The sequence below is a fragment of the Cygnus atratus genome, chromosome 1 (assembly GCF_013377495.2).
Source record: "Cygnus atratus isolate AKBS03 ecotype Queensland, Australia chromosome 1, CAtr_DNAZoo_HiC_assembly, whole genome shotgun sequence".
Lineage (NCBI taxonomy): Eukaryota > Metazoa > Chordata > Aves > Anseriformes > Anatidae > Cygnus > Cygnus atratus.
The window spans coordinates 124526130-124545213 of record NC_066362.1 but is presented as its reverse complement, the minus strand read 5'-3'; the positions used below and the strand labels follow the sequence as shown (position 1 = coordinate 124545213).

Genomic DNA, 19084 nt, shown 5'->3' with positions numbered 1-19084 from the left:
GGCTCTTTCTCAGATAAAAAATTGACTTTCCAGGAAATCGTGAGCAGCACCGGAGAGCTGAAGCCTGACAGACACCGGGTATGGGTTGTTTTCATAAGGGATATAGGGCTGTGGGAGATGCGGCGGGGCACCACGTACAGCCACGGCAGGTGTTGTGTTACGAGGGGGTCTCGAAAGCACGTACGGCGCTCCCGCCTCAGCGGCCCGACCGTTGGGGAAGGCGGGGGGGGGGTTCCAACCGTCGCCGCGCGCGCCTGCGCGGGGGCGGGGGGCGGGCCTCCTGCGCTCGCCCCTCCCGCCGTGCCGTGCCGTGCCGGGCAGGGCCGTGCCGAGCCGGGCTGCAGCGGGCGGTGCGCTGGGGCCGGGCCGGGCCGGGCCGGGCGTGAGCTGCCCCCGGGCATGAGCGCGGGTGGCCGCGGCGCCGCAGCGCGCTAGGGGCGGCGGCGGGGAGGCGCCATGCGGCTGTGCGGGGCGCTGCTGAAGAGCCCGATCCCCAAGCAGATCGAGTACTACTCGCGCTTCTCCCCCTCGCCGCTCTCCATCAAGCAGTTCCTCGACTTCGGTGAGTGACGGCAGGGGGGGATCGAGGGGGAGCGGCCCCGGCCTCGGCCTCCGAGGCCGCCTTAGGCCTCGCGTCCTCCCCTGCGAGGCCGCTGGGGGCCCCGCCCGGCCGCGCCTCGCCTCCCCGGGGGGACCCAGGGGGCTGGCCCCGAGGCCGGGGCTCCCCTGAGGCCGCAGGAGGGACGGGAGACGTTTGTCCCCCCCCGTGCCCGTGCTTGCAGCTGGGGTGTAATCTCCACCTGCTCGTGGGGATTTTGTGTGCTTTAGGCAGCTTTCCCGGTGAATAAATCGATATTTCTCCTCGGGAGCACGGGACCCAGGTCTGGGAATGGCTGGTGTGGCTGTTGGGGAGCTGGCGTGTTGCTCGAGACCACAATAAGTTTCTCATATCTGGGTCAGAGGTTGCTCGGCTGCCGTCATCTGGCACCAGGGTTGCTTACATGTTGTTATCCCATGAATGTTGCCTGTGAAGTAAACATAAAGGTCACGCGTAACACTGCGAAGCTCAATATGGTGCTCCTCCGTTCCAGTAGCACGTTGAAGGCAGGAGAAGACAGAAACGAGGCCGTGGTGTTAAGCCAGAAAGCGATTAAAAGTGGAAGTGGTTGCATGTTCATGGCAATGGCGTTAGCAAAAGAAGGCTGTGAGTTTAAAGAGCCTGCACTGGGAGTATTCTTGCTATGGTGTCTCAGTGACGCAGGGCTTTTATCATTAAAACAAAACAAAAACCGACAGCATGCCTCGTCCTGGGTTACATCAAAAAGGGAACATGACTAGCACCCGTGCTTTCCTCCTCTCATCTCTGTTAACGAGTCTGTCTTGGCCTTACCCACGCATTCCTTTGCTGCTGTTTTTTCCCTACCCAACATTTATGCTGCTTATGCCATGTCTCTGCAGTGGCCTAAAACCAGAGTATCTCTATTTTAGTCCTGGCACTAAATAATTCATTTCACTATTGTCTAATTGAACGTTCAGTTTGTGAGTTGTTGCTGGGAAAGCACTGATATTTGTGAGGCTCTTGAGTTGTGACTAGAGGGGTGTAAAGATTTCAGTTTTTATTTTAATGTCTTTGGTATTCTGGGAAAACATAATGTTTTGGTGAGGATTTTCACCATCCCAAGTTGTCCCTGCAGTACTACTTGTTGTTGGATATCTCTGCTGTGGCAACCTTTTAATAATGCTAGTTTTTTTAACCTCATAGTATTTGTATTACTTCATGGTTTTAAAAATGTCTCTGTCTTCTCCAGGAGGAAGTAGTCCTATTTCTTCATTTTAAGCCTGATTTCAGTTAGTTGATATGACCAGAGTAAGGCAAGTATGTTACAGGCTGGCCAGTGCAGTTCTCTGGGTCTGCTCCCAGCTGCTGTCACTGGATGTGGCTGTGAAATCTGGTGTGTTCTTATGGTAAATAGTTCAGTGCAGTCATGTCTGAAGACTGAGAGAAGACTGTAATCTTTACCGTTTAAAACCTCTGCAGAAAAGAAAGGAATACCTGCAGTTTAGCTCCTGAGATCACCACGGGATGTTTTCAGGAGTTTACAAGATTAGTAGCTTACGGTGCATCTTGCTAAAACTATCAGCTTAATCTTAGCAAGCTGTGTGGGCTGCTTACATCTCCACTGACTTTCTCTTTAGCGTGCGTGTTTACTGAGGAAACCTGAGTAGGAAGATTACAGTGGCTTAATCAAATAGGTTAAAAACCACTCAGTTACTTAACTTGTTGAGGGTTTTGGATGTTTTCAAGTTTGACTGGAGACTTCAGAGGCCTCCGGGAGAAATTGGCAACAAAATGCCAAGGTGGTGGATGTTGGGGCAAGAACTCTGGTGCTGTAGGCATGAAAAGCTTGGACAAGACTCAGTATGTCAGGTAGCTACGTTACTTCTGCCTGAGCTGCCTGAAGAAGAATTTAGTGGTGGCACAGGGGACAAGCTCTCAAGAGAGCAAATAGGCCAGGCTCCCAGAGTGTGACACTAAGGGTGCAGTTCAGCTATGTTTACGTGGCCTGACTGCTCGATGGGAAGAAGAAATTCTGGTCTTTGGCAGCTACTATAAACTGACTACATCGTGCATTTAAAAACTTAACTCAGTGCAACTTAAACTTAACTGCATTTAAAAGCTTAACTCAGTGCAACTACTACAAAAAACAGTTTAGCTACTTTAACTCATTAACATGAAAAAAACAGTGAAACAAAACAGAAAGCAATACTTAAAGCAGTGACTTTCTGTTCTTTTTTCTAGCCGAGTCCTATTTGTGTCCCCATACCATGTTCTGCCCCACGTGATTTACTTTCTGTCAGGCGTGCAACTGTCCTCATAGCAGCCACAGCTTTGTAAGGGGTGGCAGTGTCATGGGCTTGGGACCTCTGCGTCACAAACTGAGCACACAGTTTATACAGGCCTCTATAATTATTCTGGTCTAACCCGCCCCCCCCCAACAGCCCCCCAAAACCTGGATTCACACATGTACTTCTAAACTTGGTAGTTACCCTGGAAGTTATTTTGGTAGGCTTCCAAGTGCAGGCATTCCTAAATGGCACAGTTGTGATTGCTAAAATAGCTTTTCTGAAACAAGCTTCTAAATAGAGACATTCAGGTGCGTGAGGCTTTGTATGCTTTTGGGGTTGGATTGGTTTGGGGGGTGGGGGATACTAGTACTGGAGATCCGTATCAGCGTGTCAGCGTTGATAGAACATCCTGATTTAAATTTGCTTCATCTGCGCAGAGCAAGCCTTATAGGACTGCAGGTTAATTTGGAAGAGCCAGCAGCCTGCCACAGCAGCTACATATGAGGGTAACTGGGCAGTCAAGCGTGTCTGGGGAAAGCAAATAACCAGTTGGGAGTCTCTGCTGGAGAGAGTGAAGTTTCTGTATTCAGCAGTGCCCGAGTGTCTGAAAAAGCACCCGGAGAGGCTTGCGCTCACTCCACCTGGCTTGCTAAGGGCTAGCTTCGAGCCACGAGCCTTACAGCCAAACTATCACAGGGCTGTGCCCGAGCTAGCAAGTTCTGTGCGACTGCATAGTCTGGGTCATGCTGTTGACAGTAAACAGCTGGCAGTAGGGCTACTAATGAATGCTTCTTGGCCAGAGCACTTGTACTGAAAATGTTATTTACAAAATAATCAAGCACGAGTAAAGAGAAGTGGTGTAAATTACATGCAATCCTTTGATTGTGCATGAAAGATTCACTTTGGTTTGCTGTTGCTGTTCTGTGAATGTACACTGGTAAACTATACTAAGGCAATAGTCTCACTGCTGCTGCTCAGGTGATGAAGTGCCTGCGGTTTATCAGGTACCCCGTGCTTTTGGGGCTCGTTTAGTACTACAGCTGTCTTGGCCAGTTGGAGCTGCAGCCTTTTTTGCTTTAAGTCTCAGATCAAATGTTTTGGATGGATTTTGTAGCTGAGGTTAAACTTGCTTTTGGTTAACTCTTTGTGTGCGTAGGTAAAGCTTAACAGAGTGGCACTTATCCCCGGCTGTTTGTCGTATGTTAGTGATCACGGACCGCGTAGTTCGTGTGACTTTGGACAAAAACGTCAAGTATATACTTAAGGAAGAAGACGGCGAATCACAGGCTGAATGAGCTCTTGTTGTGGAACGTGGTTTAGGAAGTCCTGATTTCATTGGTTATAAATGAAGTGTCTGTGGCAACTGCTGCAAAGCCTGGCATTGAGGAGTAGCACGAAGGCAGTAATTTTGAAGTCGTGCTGTACTGTGAACAACTGGAGCGTGCAGCAGATAATCACAGTGAGTACATGCCGTTTGGGTGCTGACGTGCTCTGGAGCCTGTCTGGAGGAAAAGATGAGCAATGGATCCTCCTCGTTTTTAAGTGCAGTCTTTGGTATGAAATTGGTTAGCTTGTGGTCCCCATTAAACTTACCTGTCTTGAGGAAACGTGTAGGCCTGTTCCAAACCTGGCAGGAAGAGCAGGCCAGGTACCAGTGTTGCTGTCAGGTGTTGTCACTTGTGCGTGCAGTGCTAGGTCAGATTCCTGCAGGAGTGTTTACACTTCATGTTGTCCTGTTGGCAGCGGGAAGGCATCAGCGCTGAAACTGAAAACATGCTTAAAACAAAAAACTGACAAGGTAACGAGCAGACAAAATTTGAACAACAAGATTATGGGGGTTGGAAAGTAGAGATTGAAAGCAGCCTTATGTCTCTGAGCTTAATTATTGATCTTCTTTTAGAAGATGGCTATTATAAGTTTCTTTTACACACAAAAGGCTTTTTTAATGCAACTTTAGTGGAGAGATTGGCTAAGACTTTCACAAAGTTTAGTGCTAAAAGGAACTATAAAGTAATTACCTACTGCTTATTGCACACAGCTGCATTTCTCTACTGCTATCTGTGTACTCTAAGGCCTTGTTTGATTTAAGTGTATCTTCCAAAAAAAAGTCTTAACCTGAATGCTAGCCATTGGTATGCTAACCGCTGAATCAGATCAAAAAGATGAATGCTAGTCAGACATTGCCTTTTTTTTTAAATCTTACTGGCTTCACTCCTGACCAGCAATTTTGTTACAGCTTTCATTGGTAGGTTAGGATCCTTTTGATGCCCAGATTTTTTTCTCTGAGGTATTTATACATCGTGTCTCATTTTTGTAAAGATAAATATATTCTTTACATGAGATCTTTCTGGCCTCACGAAAATACCATGGCATTAACTTCTTTGGCTTTTCCAAGGTTTTCAGTATTATTCTTCAGATATATGTCAGAGCTTTAAATAGAATCCTGCTCTGAGTTTTGCCTAGCGTTGGAATAGAATAACTTTCTTTGGCTTTGTTTTTGTGTGGACAGACTAGCCTTTTGATCTAGTGCAAGCTGGATGGGCATGCTGAATTGTCTGTGTACATTTGTGCTTGGATTGTTTTGGGAGTATTGCTTTTTGGTTTTGTGGGCATGGATTCTGTCTGCACCCCGTAGTACAAAAAGGGGTCGTCTTTGAGTGGGCTGTAGCACAGCAAGTAGCTGGAAGCCTTTGTGTGATGCAACTGCTGTTATTTACAACCTGTTACTATTTACAGCTCTGCCCCTCTCTGACATGCAGCGGTATTCCCACACTATCTGTAATACCGAAGCTTTTTGTAAGGACTGGTATCGATTGTTCTGAAGGTTCGTAAGAGTTGTCCCAGTTAAATAATTTGGTTCAGCAGTCACTATCGACCTGTGGTATGGGAGAGAAAGGTTGTTTTTTTTTTTTTTTTTCCTTTGGGGTTGTACTCTGTAGTATTAGCTCACGGTGCAGAATTAGATCAATTACAGAACTGTCTGTATCAGTCACTTTTGGAGGCTGTTTGGGGAGTGAAGTATGCTTGTTTGATAGTGACTTTTTTCAGAAATGGTTTGCTTTCATGAATCTTATGCTGCTAATTACATTTTTCACTAGTTGAGTTCTGCAGAGTTCTCAAAAAATGCTAGTGTTGGTTTAAATTTTTAATGATTTTGATTATGCAATAAATGACTTCATTTTTTTTTTAATCAGTAATTAAAACTCCATGTATTCTGAATCCAATGCTTTAGTGTACTTGGAATACAAATTCCTTAAATTGCTGTGGACAGCCGAACTGTCATATCCAGTTATATTTAAAGCTAATTCCTAAGATGTAAGGAATATCAGATGTGTCAATTTCTGAAAGCAAAATGCTGATGCAGACAAAAGATAAGAGAACAGTAGAGCAGTGTTAGGAACTGAAATGCTATTCATTAAGAAATCGATGTCCTTGTTTCCAGTTCTCGCGTGTGTGTGTGTGTATGTGTGTATATATATATAAAATGGATTGCAGTACAAATAACAGTAAAGGTGAAAATGCAAAGGAGAGAAAAGCAGAGAAAAAGATATTTTGCAGTAGTTAAGGAGAACATCGAAATATAGCATTTACCTCAGTGAAGTACATAATGATAAAGACTCCTGAGTTCATCTTTGGTTTGATCTTCAGGAAAAGATAGAATGGCATCCAGACAGCTAAGGAGAAAGAAGGAAATCACAACCCCTCCCACTGCGGATACAAATTTTGGATAAGCTGAAGTCTGCTTGGATCCTCTTGGCTCAGAGGATGGCAGCAGCAACATGCAAAGGCAGTGTTTGTGAGGAGCTGCCCGCTTTCTTTTGTAAATGTGGGAGGCCTGGTGCAGCCCAGCTGTTGCCTGGGGCGTTCGTGGCAGTAACCGGTGGTGATGGTCCCAGGGCTGTGGGGTTGGACAAACACAGTACTTGCCTCTCGCGGAGAAGGACGTTAGGATAAGCCAGGAATTAGTCGAGTCATGTTGACTTAAATAGCTGAAAAACTGAACGAAGTGGTAGTGACGTAATGCCCAGATGAGCAGCAGGAGATAGCGGGGCGGTAAACAGTCAGTGCGCGTGGAGTAACTTCAAGATGTGCAGTAGGTGTACAGCGTCCTGCTGCATTGCTCCAGCCAGGAGCTCAGCACCTGCACAGCCGCTTGCATCCCCTCCCTCTTCCCCAGTGGGGCGGGGGGAGAAAATAGGAAGAGCAAATGTGAAAAAACTTGTGAGCTGAGAGAGACTGTTTAGTAAGAGAGGGAAAGAGGAAGAGAAACAAGTGATGTTAAGGCACTCATCTCCTCCCACCAGTAGGCTCATGCCCCAAGTAGTGGCTGTCTTGGAAGATAAGCCCCCCTAGGCTTTCTCTTGCTGACGGTGACATTTTGTAGTATGGGACATCCCTTTGGCCAGCTGGGGTCAGCCACTCAGTCCTGGCTGTGTTCCCTCCTGGCTTCTTGCCCACCCCAGCCCACTCACTGGGAAAGAGAGAGCCTCGAAGCTGCTGGGCAGGAGCAAAAGCACTGCTGTGTCATCATCTCTTGTTTTGGTCTTTGGTCACAAATCTGAAGCACAGCACCTTATGGGCTGTTGTGAAGAAAGCTGGCTCCGTCCCAGTCAGACCAGTACAAAATCTTTATCAAAATATTCCACGTATAGTCAACATTTCACCAGCAGCAGTTAGTTTTCACGGTACTCTTCTGTGGATAGAGAGCAGTATTTCTGTGGTCCAAAACAATGTAATCAGTGATAGGATTTGGCTTTGAATTTAAGAATCGTTTTATCTAATTCAATACCTGCCACATTAAAGCAGCTTCTCTTGGTGCCAGTTATCCTTAATATACTAATGTTTTCTTTAAAGCTACCATTTTCCCAAAATTGCAAAAGTGTTTTGTAGACTACTACCTACCCTTTTTAAAGCATGTTGATGTTTTTGTGCGTGTTCCTGGAGTCACTTAAGGGTCTAATTTTTCTTGTTGGAATAGTAGGCTGAAAGGGAGGATTATTTTATTAAAGCGCTGAACCGTGACTCTGAAACGTTTTTCTAATGCTCTTTGTGTGTTGTAAGAGGCTATTATATTGATCCGTATGTTCTCTGGACTTCTGAATGTAAACGTGACATTCTCTAACATGTTGCTTTGACCTGTTTAAATTATTCTTTTCCCTGGGTGGAGGCCACGCTTACTGTGTACACGTGTAACTCTAGCACATTAGTTTGCAGTCAGTGTAAAATAAATAACAGTATTGTAAATACCTTCACTGATTTAATTCTTTGATGTCATACACTTGTGCAAATTTTTGTGGTTTTTATTTTCCAAGATTAGGCTTAAGACTGTGCAAATAGAGAAAGAGGAAAGGTTAAAAAATATAGAATAATGTTTTGTTATTTTTCTTTTACCTGCTAACTGCTGTTACTTTGTTCTATTCCTTTCTCAAGCATTTAAAAAAAGAAGTGTAGACTGGGTAAATACATTGATTTGGTAAGTAGTGGTGGCAAGGATGAGTCTTCTAATCTTTTTGCAACATGTTTTGTAGAGCATTGAGAGCATTTTGTAACAAGACGGATAACAGCTTTGTTAACCTCACTGAGACTGAAGGGAGATTACACCATGTGTTATCAGTGGTATTTTTATGTAATTGGTGTTAACTGTGTGTCTTTGCTCATAAACTATAATTTTATTTATGCTGGTGATTTAGAGTAACTTTCCCTTTGGCATCTTGACTGGGACTGAAGAATAATGCAGAGATTTGTATTTTTCTGAAACATTTAATATTTTTCTGAAACAGTTAATGGGAATTATGGACATTTCCCCTAAGGGTTTGGCAGTAAGTTCTCAAAATTGAGAGCTTAGGGAGGCTGTTAAAACTGTGGAATACCCAGCTATGGCCTACAGTGTGAAATATGTTTTTGTGGGAGGCAGAAGTGATTATAAGCTCAATGGTACAAAATCAGTCCTTTCCATAATCAGTTTATTGTAATCAAATCTAATGGAAGAGCAAAAAACAGAATAAAGTATCTTTGGCTTGGTGTTTTAAGCCTCCTCTACATTAAAAGTTTTAAAAAACCAATTACCTTAAAGGAGGCATTAGTGAGATGGGGAGTGGGCTCTTCTCCCAAGCACCAAGTAATAAGACGAGGGGAAATGGCCTCAAGCTGCTCCGGGGGAGGTTTAGGTTGGGTATTAGGAGACATTTCTTCCCTGACCAGGTGGTGCGTCACTGGAACAGGCTGCCCAGGGAAGTGGTTGAGTCACCATCCCTGGAGGTATTCAAACAACACGTAGATGTAGAGCTCGGTGACGTGCTTTAATGGTGGACTTGGCAGTGCTACGTTAAAGGTTGGACTAGGTGATCGTAGAGGTCTCTTCCAACCTCAGTGATTCTGTGAAAATCGTGGGTCTCACCGGAACAAAATGCAGCGTTTGTCTTGTCCAGTGTCTCCTATTTAAAAGCTGTGGAGCCTCTTCCCAGTGTAGACGCAAGTTGTGCTGCACCTCTGTCTTTCTCCGGGGCTACTCCCTGTTTGTGTCTTAGGGGTGTTACTGGAAGAGGAGCTGATGCTCTCTGAAAAGCCACTTTCTCTAAGAGGCTGCTGGTTAGGGAGTCTTCGGGTTGTGTGGGTAGCTCAAGGCTCAGGAATCAGGCAGGGACCATGGTTTCTCCTAAGACCATTTTGGTTCTTTGCCTCTCGTGTATTGTGGGTAGTGCCTGTGAAATAGGCAAGAGAGCGTGTCTGTTAAATGGTTCACCTGACTTCCAGCCTACTCCCAAATTGCCCTGAGGACAGACAGCCTTGGGCGTATGTGAATTCTTCTAAAAAACAAACAAACAAAAAAACCCAGCAGCCTGTAGGTAATTGTTTGAGCACCTTTGCATTAAACTTTATGGATTACTTGACTACTATTTTCTCTCTTGGCAAGTGCTTTAAAATACTTATTTCATTAGAATTGAACGGTGAGCAGCTACATATTTTTAGATCGGGGAAGTTTATTTTAAAACATGTATGTATCTCTGTTAATTTGTGGTGTTTTATATAATAACTGGTGCTGGCTTACAGCTGTTGTGAGTGGTTTTCTGATGATCTGTTCCTCTTCAGAGATAAACATCTTCCCTCAAATCCCTCCTGTGAAGTGAAGGCTGTGGCTCTGAGTAAGTGCAGTTTGACTAAGACTTTGACAGAGCGGCGATGTATCGTTCACCTGACCCTTCATTCCGTCGTCTGTTCCTGTTCAGCAGTGAGTTAAGCTTCTTTCCAACAAAACCAATTCCACGTGAAGGACCGTTCGCTTGCAGCCTGCTTACTGGGGTTGGCAAGGGGCACATCCTAGCACGCAGCTAATGTCGTAATGGATCCGGTGGCGGCTTCTGTGTTGAGCTGTTCAGACACACTGATGACAACCATGTGAGGTTAAATATTTTGTACTTAACTTGTGTTAAAGTGAAAATCTGAACTGACTTAGCACCCGTGGTACTCATCTGTATGACCATAGCAATCGATACACATACGGGTAAACAAGCTGATGCTTCAGAGATTTTTTAAGTAAGTGGAGACGAGTATATTTTTTTCTGTGTGCAAATTGAACAGTAATTATGATATTTAATTTTAAACTTCTTAAGTTGAAGTCTAGACCTCTGACTCATGAAGAGGATTTGGGATGATCATCTAGATAGAGAAATAAAGTCTAATGTGTTCTCTTTAGTGAGCAGCTCCCTGAAATCTTCCTTTGGAATGGAAAGTGCTACAGCTGGCCTGGCAGTCAGAGTGCTTGAATCTGTTGTTAGTCAGATTGCCTAAATCAGAAATGCGTTATTAAACTCGGCTATTTCTGTACACCAGCTCTGGTAAATCGTCCATATGATGTGACGCATGACTGCTAGAAAGCTTAACTCAAAAGCTAACCGGCATGTGTGCTTGTTAGGTTGGGTGCAGTGAGTGTGCTTAGCACTGAAATGCCACAGGGCACAATTCAGTGGTCATACGGCGTTAACAACTAACCTCTCATCTACGAACGTAAATATTTTAGGAAATAGGGAATCCAGTTCAAACAAACAGCTTTCTTAGGGGCAGCCTGTGGTAGGGAGTGAGTGTCAGCAAGAGTCAGCATTTCCGATTATGGCGTGTGTGCGCCTTTTCCTCTTGCTTCATCATCCTTATTACATCTTGCAAAGCCCTCTCTTAAACCAAGCAAACAAACCCTGTGTGCTTTTTGTGGGATTGATGTTTTTAGTGGTTGGTGAGATAAATCCCTAGAGATGGCGCGGAAAGTCTCTATTCCTGTTTGGGAATAGGAATGATTTTGAAGTACTGGGTGGTGGTGTTTTTATTTTTTTAGCCACATCTGTTAGTGCTATGCAAGCATAGTTTGTTTACCTTTAATATATAGTCCATGCTTCTGAAATGGTGTATAATCAGTGGAAATCATAGATCCTTGTTTAGCTCTATTTTACTAGTTTCAGCAGCAAGATCTTAATTTTAGCCTTTGCTCAGTCTGCTCTGATGCCTTGATCTTACTGCATCTTCTTTTGAAGATTTCTCTGTCCCTCCGTTTCACTTGTTTTGTTTGTCTATACAGGAGCTAAAAATACTCTGGAAGCCTAACAGAAGAGGATAGATGTGGTTGATCACTTTCCTTCCTGTTTTCCTTTAGTTTTGCCCTAGGAAAGAACCAAAAGTAGTTTCACAGGGATAGGAGGTGAAAGGCTTCTGATCTTGTTTTATGGCTTTTGAATGGAGCCTGTCCTCCCTGGCATACAGCGGGTGGGACTTTCCTGCTTTAGAGCCTTACTGTGGTGTGGTGTCTGATGCTTCAGCTCAGTGTCAAATAAACAGCCAGTGGAGATAACTAGACTTCTAGGTGCAGTGAAGAGATGAAAAAGCACTTAATTTATCCTGCTCCTGTCTCCTCTGTCAGGTAAGTGCCAATACTCAGAAACTACTGCTACTTTTATGATATGAGCCGGGCAGTCCAGTACCTGGTAGGGACTTGGCAGCCATGTTAGGCTTATGAAGCAGGTGACTTTGATCACCGTCCGTGCTCCTGTAGTTTGCTCTCACGTGGGTGTGTCATGAATGGGGGAATCTGGCAGCCGAACCGAGCATTTGGTAATGTTCTGGAGGGACACGACTTCATGGTCTCTTGCTGAGTTTCTGCATTCTTCTGGGGTGAAATCGAGATGTGTATGCGCCCTCTTCTGTAGCTTTCTATATGTGACTAATCCTTTTGTGATCTGAATCTTGGTCAGCACGGTATTTTGCTGGCAGTTTGTAGAATTTGTCAGAATTGAATTTGCATCTGCTGCATGTGTGTGAATAGTCTCTGTGTTGTTTGTGCCTCCTGTTGCAGGATCTGGAACAAATGTTTTTTTTACTAGATCCAGCTTTGCAACAGTTGTCTAACTCTATCTGTACAATTGAAGGAACTGAAAAGACCCTGCTTCAGAGAGAGCACTGTCATGAAAGTTCATTCCTTCCAATTGAAAAAGATGTATATATTTTTTTCCCTACCCACTACAGGCATATGATCCCTAGAGCCTGAGTGGTGCTTGTTATCAATGCTGTATTTGTTCCCATTTCTTAGCACTATGGGTGAAAAAAAGATGAGAAGACAGGAAAGAGAATAGTGAGTGTTCAAAGTAGAGTTAAATCCCAGTGAGGGTTAAATAGAAAGATTAGTAGAGAAACCTCTCTGGAAACACAACTGTGCTTCCTGAATTTCCCTCAGATTGAAGGTTTCCTGGTGATAATGTTGACATATACCCCCTCAAACGTTCCACTCTTAATCTTTATCCATCTGATGGTATTGCATTTGGAAGACTTTAATGCATTCAAGCCTGCTGTTATGGCCCGTGTAACTCTGATAGAGCATGTTTGCTTTGTGTTTTCTTTTCTTTTTTTTTTGCCCCCTCTGATACCCATCTCATTCATTAATGGTGTGGTTTGTTTTTGGTGAAAGTGTTTTGGAGGAACACTCTTTCACATGTAAGAAAAAGGATTTTAATGTTAGATGCCACCTTTTGGGTGACCTTCTCATGAAATGTTAATGTCTTACTGTTTTATTTAGGTAAGTTTACCTGTATTCTCAACTGAATCTGAAGTTGCAAGGGTAATCAAATCGGTTCTAATCAAATCAGTTCTTCAGATGTCATACTTCATTGCAAAATCAAATGTACCATCATTTTTACCATCTCTTTTTGTCTGTAGTGGTTGCTGACTGCTCCAAATGCAGCATTGTGGAGGTACCATTCCCTCTGCATCGTTATAAAGCATGCCTGGCTTGTTTCTACCATGGAAGGATGTTCATTGAATGTTGTTCACTGACCGTAGTTTCATGTCAAGTCCAGGAGATCTGGACACTGCTTACCTCCCTGTTTGGATGATATATCTTCTCTTTTGCCCTATGCTGAAGGCTGTATCTGTTCTGAGTTACACCAACTAGTACAAGAGCCTCAGGGCTGGCGTCACGATCAGTTCATTGCAGATTTGAAGGTGTCAGAGGGGAGGCCATGAGCATGCTTTCCTGTATGACTTTAGTATAGTGTGGGTGACTAGTCCAGACAGGTGAGAGCTTCAGAACATTCGGGATGATGCAGCCCTTATTAAACAGCCTTTTTTTAAATTAAACATCTTTTTAAAGGCCTCCCTTGGTGACACTTGGCATAACTTTTAGTTTTTTGCACTCGCTGTGCATGTAAAAGTAATCCTTTGAAGATGACTTCTTCCACAACTAAATGTTTAATGCTATCTTTTCTGTCAGAGTAACTTCTGATATGTAGCTTAATCTACGCAGTCTCTACTTCATTTTTACTAACTCTGGCATGCTTCAGAGTTCTCATTTTCTACCTGTTTCTACCTTCTTTTTATGTGTAATCTTCCAGTTTAGTATTACCAGTGTTGAACAGAGTGGGTTATTTTTGTGTGTGCTTTTCCTTCACCCTCTTTGGGCAAATTCTCAGCTAAGTTGTAAGCACCGTAGGCATGATCTGGGAGTTTCTTAATCAGATTGAAAGTGTAACTTTCATGAAGAATGGTAAAAACCTAGAGATAATCTAGACTCCTGAATTTGAACTAAAGTCTGCCCCTTAGAAAATAATCCCTAGTAAGTGTTTTTCTACCATGAAGAGCTGAGCTGGGCTGCGATGTTCCCTACAGCAGCATAGGCCTATAGCAAGAGGTATTCTGTAGAGTTATATTTTATGTTAATAAACATTTAAGTTCATGAGATACTTCTCATTGAAGGAAACCTTTTTCAGTGCCTGCTTTAAGAACTTGACCTGCACATTTTTTCCCCAATTAGAGCACCGAGGCTGAAGTATTATTCAATTGAAATGAAGTACCACTGTATTCACAAACAGTGGAAAATAAACATTGAGCACGTGCATAAAATTGTGAATCCCATATATCAAGTGATGTCATCTTGTCCTTTCATCATGCCGCTGTGCAGAAGTGTTTTACTTTGACTAGAGGTTTATAATACTTCTATCCTTATTTTTTAAAAAGCACACTTGTAAATAATTTCAGTTTTATGTGTGGTGTGCATTATCAAGAAGGCAGAGAAATCTAGTTTGCTTTGTGTGTCTGGGTGTATAACGTATATGTATGAAATAAAACTGATGCTGTACACTTTAATGTCCTTTTTTGCTGTTTTGCTTGTATTGAGCATCGATTATCAAGTTCAAGCTAATTCCTTCAAGTCAGAAGGAGTTTTGATGAAGTATAATGGATTCCAGAAATTACTTGCATACTTACTAATGAATGATTCAAATTTGCAATACTTCGAATATATCTGTCCATCATTGTTCACAAGAGCGTTAACAAAGCAGAATATTGCTTAATTCTTCAGTGGAAACTTGGCAGAGTTTTTGTCTTCACAAAAATCAATGTAGAACTTGTAAAAACTGAAATAATTGCAATTCCGATGCACTGTTCTGAAAGATTTTTATTTTCCTAATGCAGAATCTTAGCTATCTGACAGCTTAGGTACCTTAGAAATGGCATTATAATCTTTAACTGCTCAACAGTTTGAGAGGAAAAACAGTTATTGCTGATGGATTTCTATACTCGCAAAAGTTTTTATCCTTCATTTTTATTTTTTCCATTAATATATTCAGGACTAGCTAAAATATGCAAAGAAAGGATCTGGTGACTTTGTCTGGGCTTCTGTATTCTCACAAGTAACTAGATACCAGAGGGTGATAGGTAGAGTGCTTTACTGAAACATTGCCAGTATAAGTGTAGCTAGAAAAAGTTGATTAAATAAACTGGATTCAAACTTTCTGTTTAGCTGTAGAGGATCCAAGACTTCCAGGTGCTGTGGCATCTTGGGTTTTCTCTCTTTTCCAGTTTTTCTAATATCCTGTATGTGACATTGGGAAATTCAAGCTCTTGCTTTAATTCACGGGTATATTAATGTGGGGGCTGAACCACAAATTAGGTGCTAATATTGGAAACTTATGCTGCTCTCAATTTAAGGAAATAACTTCTTAGCTTTTAGTCTTGAAATTAATATCTTCCATAATGCCTGACTTGTAGAGAATTTTCATTTTCTTGAAATACCACTCCAACACATTTCCTTTAAAATTCTGCTTTAAAGTCTTTAAAAAAAAAAAAGGGGGAAAAATGCTTTCAAATCCCCTCCAATGTTTTACTTTTAGGCATTAAAACTACAAGTTGAACAAACAAGTTTTTGTTGTGCTCCTTTGCTACTAGTGCTTGAAATCTAAATTCAATTATTTGACTACCAAGCAGAAGCATATACAACTGTCATTACTGAGTCTTCGTTTAAAGAAAGTTAATATGCATTGATATTGAAACATTCTTAAGGATGAAATGTTAACCTGGCCTTAATTCAAACTACTCAGGCTTGCTGTGAACATAAAAGTTGCACAGAAATCCATAATTAAGGTATAATATTTTAATGGAAGCCAATCCATCATTCAGAGAATGTTCAGTCTAAAACTTTAAACAAGTCTTTGGTAGGTAAGCTGTTTTTAATTTAAACATACTCATTTTACTCAGACAAATGTGGGTGAAAAACATGAAGGGAGCAAGACAAAAAAAGAACCTCAATCACTAGGACTTAAATACAGAGCATCTCAGTCCTTACTCTTCTGCATTTTTATTTCCTACAGTTCAGTGATTTGGTGATCTATGGGCAAAAATCCATGACTCCTCAGAGTTAGAAATGAATGGTAATTTCATATAATTTAATAAGATAGCGAAAAGCTGTATTTGCACCATATTGCTTTACAAAATAAAAGCAGCGGGCCTTCTATTAGTAGGTGATAACAAAAGCTGTATTCATAGCATATTATACTGCCACGCTAGCACTGTGCTTCCATATCATTACATTCTGTCTTGGAGTCTGCTGCTACCATTGCTCCTTAGTGCACCATAATTAAACAGCTCTCTGACACAGCACCCCTTGTTTTGGAAATAAAGCTAATTGCAATCCTTGATGCCTAGTCCCTAGTACACTAGGGCATAGGATTACTGTATTCTTTATGTGTGAATTCATACAAAGGTAAGCAGGTCATGACTTAGTGATATCTGTCTATTATTGAGTAACTTGTTGGGGGCTGTGGTGTATAAATCAAGGTGAAGTTATTCACAAGTTCTATTTTGCCCTTAACCTTGAGCGTGGCTTCAAATTGTGTTGAATTGAAACTAATGGATTGAAACTGGATGCAGGCTGTGGTGTTTAAGCTGAAAGTTTGTTTCTGGCAACGTGCAGACCTAGCTGGAATGATAACAAAATCAAGAAAGAACACTGTATTTTGAAAAAGGATCTAACAAAGCAAAAGTAAAGCCAGCTTATGAATATATATATATATATATATATATATATATATATATATATATATATATCTGATTGTAGTTTAAGCCTGTAGAAATGGGTTTACAACTTGGTTGAACACTGTTTCTAGGAAAACTTTAGAACTTGCATATGATAAATTATATTAAGGAAATAATATAGACTCAGGTTTATTTTTTTTGCACTTAATAGGTTGTCCCTCTTTGACACATCTACTATTACAGGAAAATGTAGTATTACAGGAACTGCTGTAAGGAGCAGCAGCCAAGGAGCAACCATTAGGACACGTATGTTTTCTGTTTCAAAAGCTGAAGGGTATCCAATTATTGCTGATCTAAGCAAATAGTCATTCTCTCTGCCATGCACATGCTGTTTGGCAAGCAGATAACTGACCTTATGCTAGAAGCTGAAGCAATGCCATGGAGTCTCAGATAAAGCACGTGCAGCTAAGCAGACATTCTAACCACCTATCACAAAACAATGTACTGAGGCTATGGTGAAACAAGGCTTCAAGTTAGTCTGGAAATAGCACTTCCTTTCCTTTACCTCAAGTGACCATGCAAAGGGACCCCAAAATGCTCTGCACTTGAACACAGCAAGGCAACTCTCTGCAAAGAGACAGTTTGGAACTGCTGGGGTGAGACGGATGAAATAGAGATGTGCCCTTGCTTATAGGAGAACAGGACATTGGTCTTTTCTGCCAGTCTTGCTTTCCACTCCAGCAGCTTTTGTTGCCTTCCTTGCACAAACTCAGGGACTGTGTCCTTGGAGGGCCTCCGTGCCCTTTCACAGGCTGCCACAGGCTGTGCATTCTTGTTCACTTTTTCCTCATTCTCAGGGCTGCATTTCACTCCTTTTGCTTTTTCTTGCCTATAAAACAACCAAACTTTCTTGTCAGGCACTCTTGTAAAGAAGCAGAACAGTCATTGTCTTTGTTCCAGAGTTTTTTTGCAGCCCAGAAGGTGTAGGGTGAGCTAGTCAAAGACATCTCTCCTGTTGTCTGGCCAGTCTTCCTGAAGACTTGCAACATCAGATGAGTTGTGAACAAACAAGTGGCTGCCTCCTCTGTCGTGGGTGGTGCAGTGTCAAATGTCAGTGAAGGTGTGAACTCTGAATTCATTACAGTGCCTCAAGAAAGCAGCAACGTGATGTTGCATTTCTTCTAATTTTGTCAGGATGTGTTTTGCATTTTCACCTCTTCAATTACAAAATAAGTAAACCAGGAGCAAATGTTTGCTGGAAGACCAGTTAGCAGAACTGCTGATACCAATAGAATGTAATGATCCACTGATCGGGGATACGTAGATGAGCAAGAAAAAAGGGAAACCCTAACCCTGCCTGCCTGTTCCCCCCAAGCTTGTGTTACGTGGTTTGACTGGGAACTAATCCATCAATGCATGTTACCTATGCGAAGAAGTCTCTGCTGTTCAGCTGATTATAATGGGACTGTCTTAAAAAGTATCACATTGATTGTGCCAGTTTCATTGTACTCGAGTCTTCCAAATTGCAAGTCTTAGTGATTATGTGCCTAGCAGTGCTTTTAACACTTTCTGGTTTGCTTGAACATAATTTATAGCTCTTGTGTTATGTCTTCACTCAAATTTTGCAGGTGGTTGCACTGGTTATGATCACAAAAGACATTTACTGTCTTTGTGGATGAAAGCAGAATATTGGCTGTTCATTACAAGTAAAACTTTTGTTTTGTTGTTTGTTTTTTAATTTACCTGGACTCTTCAGAAATTGGTTTTGGTGAGAATGTCCCTATCTTATAAAAAGCTACGAGGTACAAAATATGTTAAGTCAGGCCTGATCTTCCATCTGAACTATCTGGGCAAGAATCTTAACATCTCATGTTTTCAAATACAGGTTTATAGTTATCTCCAGTGACTGATTTAGCAGAAGAATACTGTCAGTCGTGTCAGTCTTCTGGTTTCTGTAGGGTAGCTCCAGAGAATTACCATTGTTCCAAGTCGGTCCACAGCATAGTAGTAGTATATTTTGGTTCCCTTTTGTTTGATTTCTGAAGGGGGGTTTTCTTATTTTCAATACATTGTGCTGGATAATAATCTCTTAAAAATTAAAGTCAAAGATTCTCAGCTGCAGCTTTTCAAGACTATGAGCAGGGCACTTCACTTGCAGCTGTCTGGTGAGCTCCTTGTAGCCTAGTCCTAGGAGGGATGACCATTTTGTTGGTCTTCCAATGTGCTGCTGAAATGTTGAAGTACTTAGCAGGTCTGAGAAGCTTGTGATGTGAAATACCAGCCAGCTGTTGCCATTCTCTTTTGCTGCTTTGTTTTTATTCCTTGCCCTCCATTATATGTGCATGTGTTTCTTAAAAGCTCACTTTTCTATGGAAGTCATACTGATAAAAGCTAGTATTTTTACAGTCTTACTTCCAACTAATATCAAGTATTCGGTATTAGATGATCCTTA

The 19084-nt window shown here is 42.2% G+C and overlaps 1 protein-coding gene across 2 annotated transcripts in view; it reads left to right on the top strand.

The window, feature by feature from the left end:
* Positions 1-339: 339 nt before the first annotated feature.
* The window catches only part of PDK3 (pyruvate dehydrogenase kinase 3), a 54822-nt gene continuing 36077 nt past the window's right edge, over positions 340-19084 (top strand). The window contains exon 1 of one of the 2 annotated variants that reach the window (XM_035542196.2): positions 340-562. In XM_035542196.2, the coding sequence (XP_035398089.1) occupies positions 457-562 (106 nt within the window). In that variant the 5' untranslated portion in view covers positions 340-456. Of the gene's footprint in view, positions 563-9935; positions 10076-19084 lie in introns of those variants that run through there. The other variant, XM_035542197.2, reaches the window with a different exon arrangement.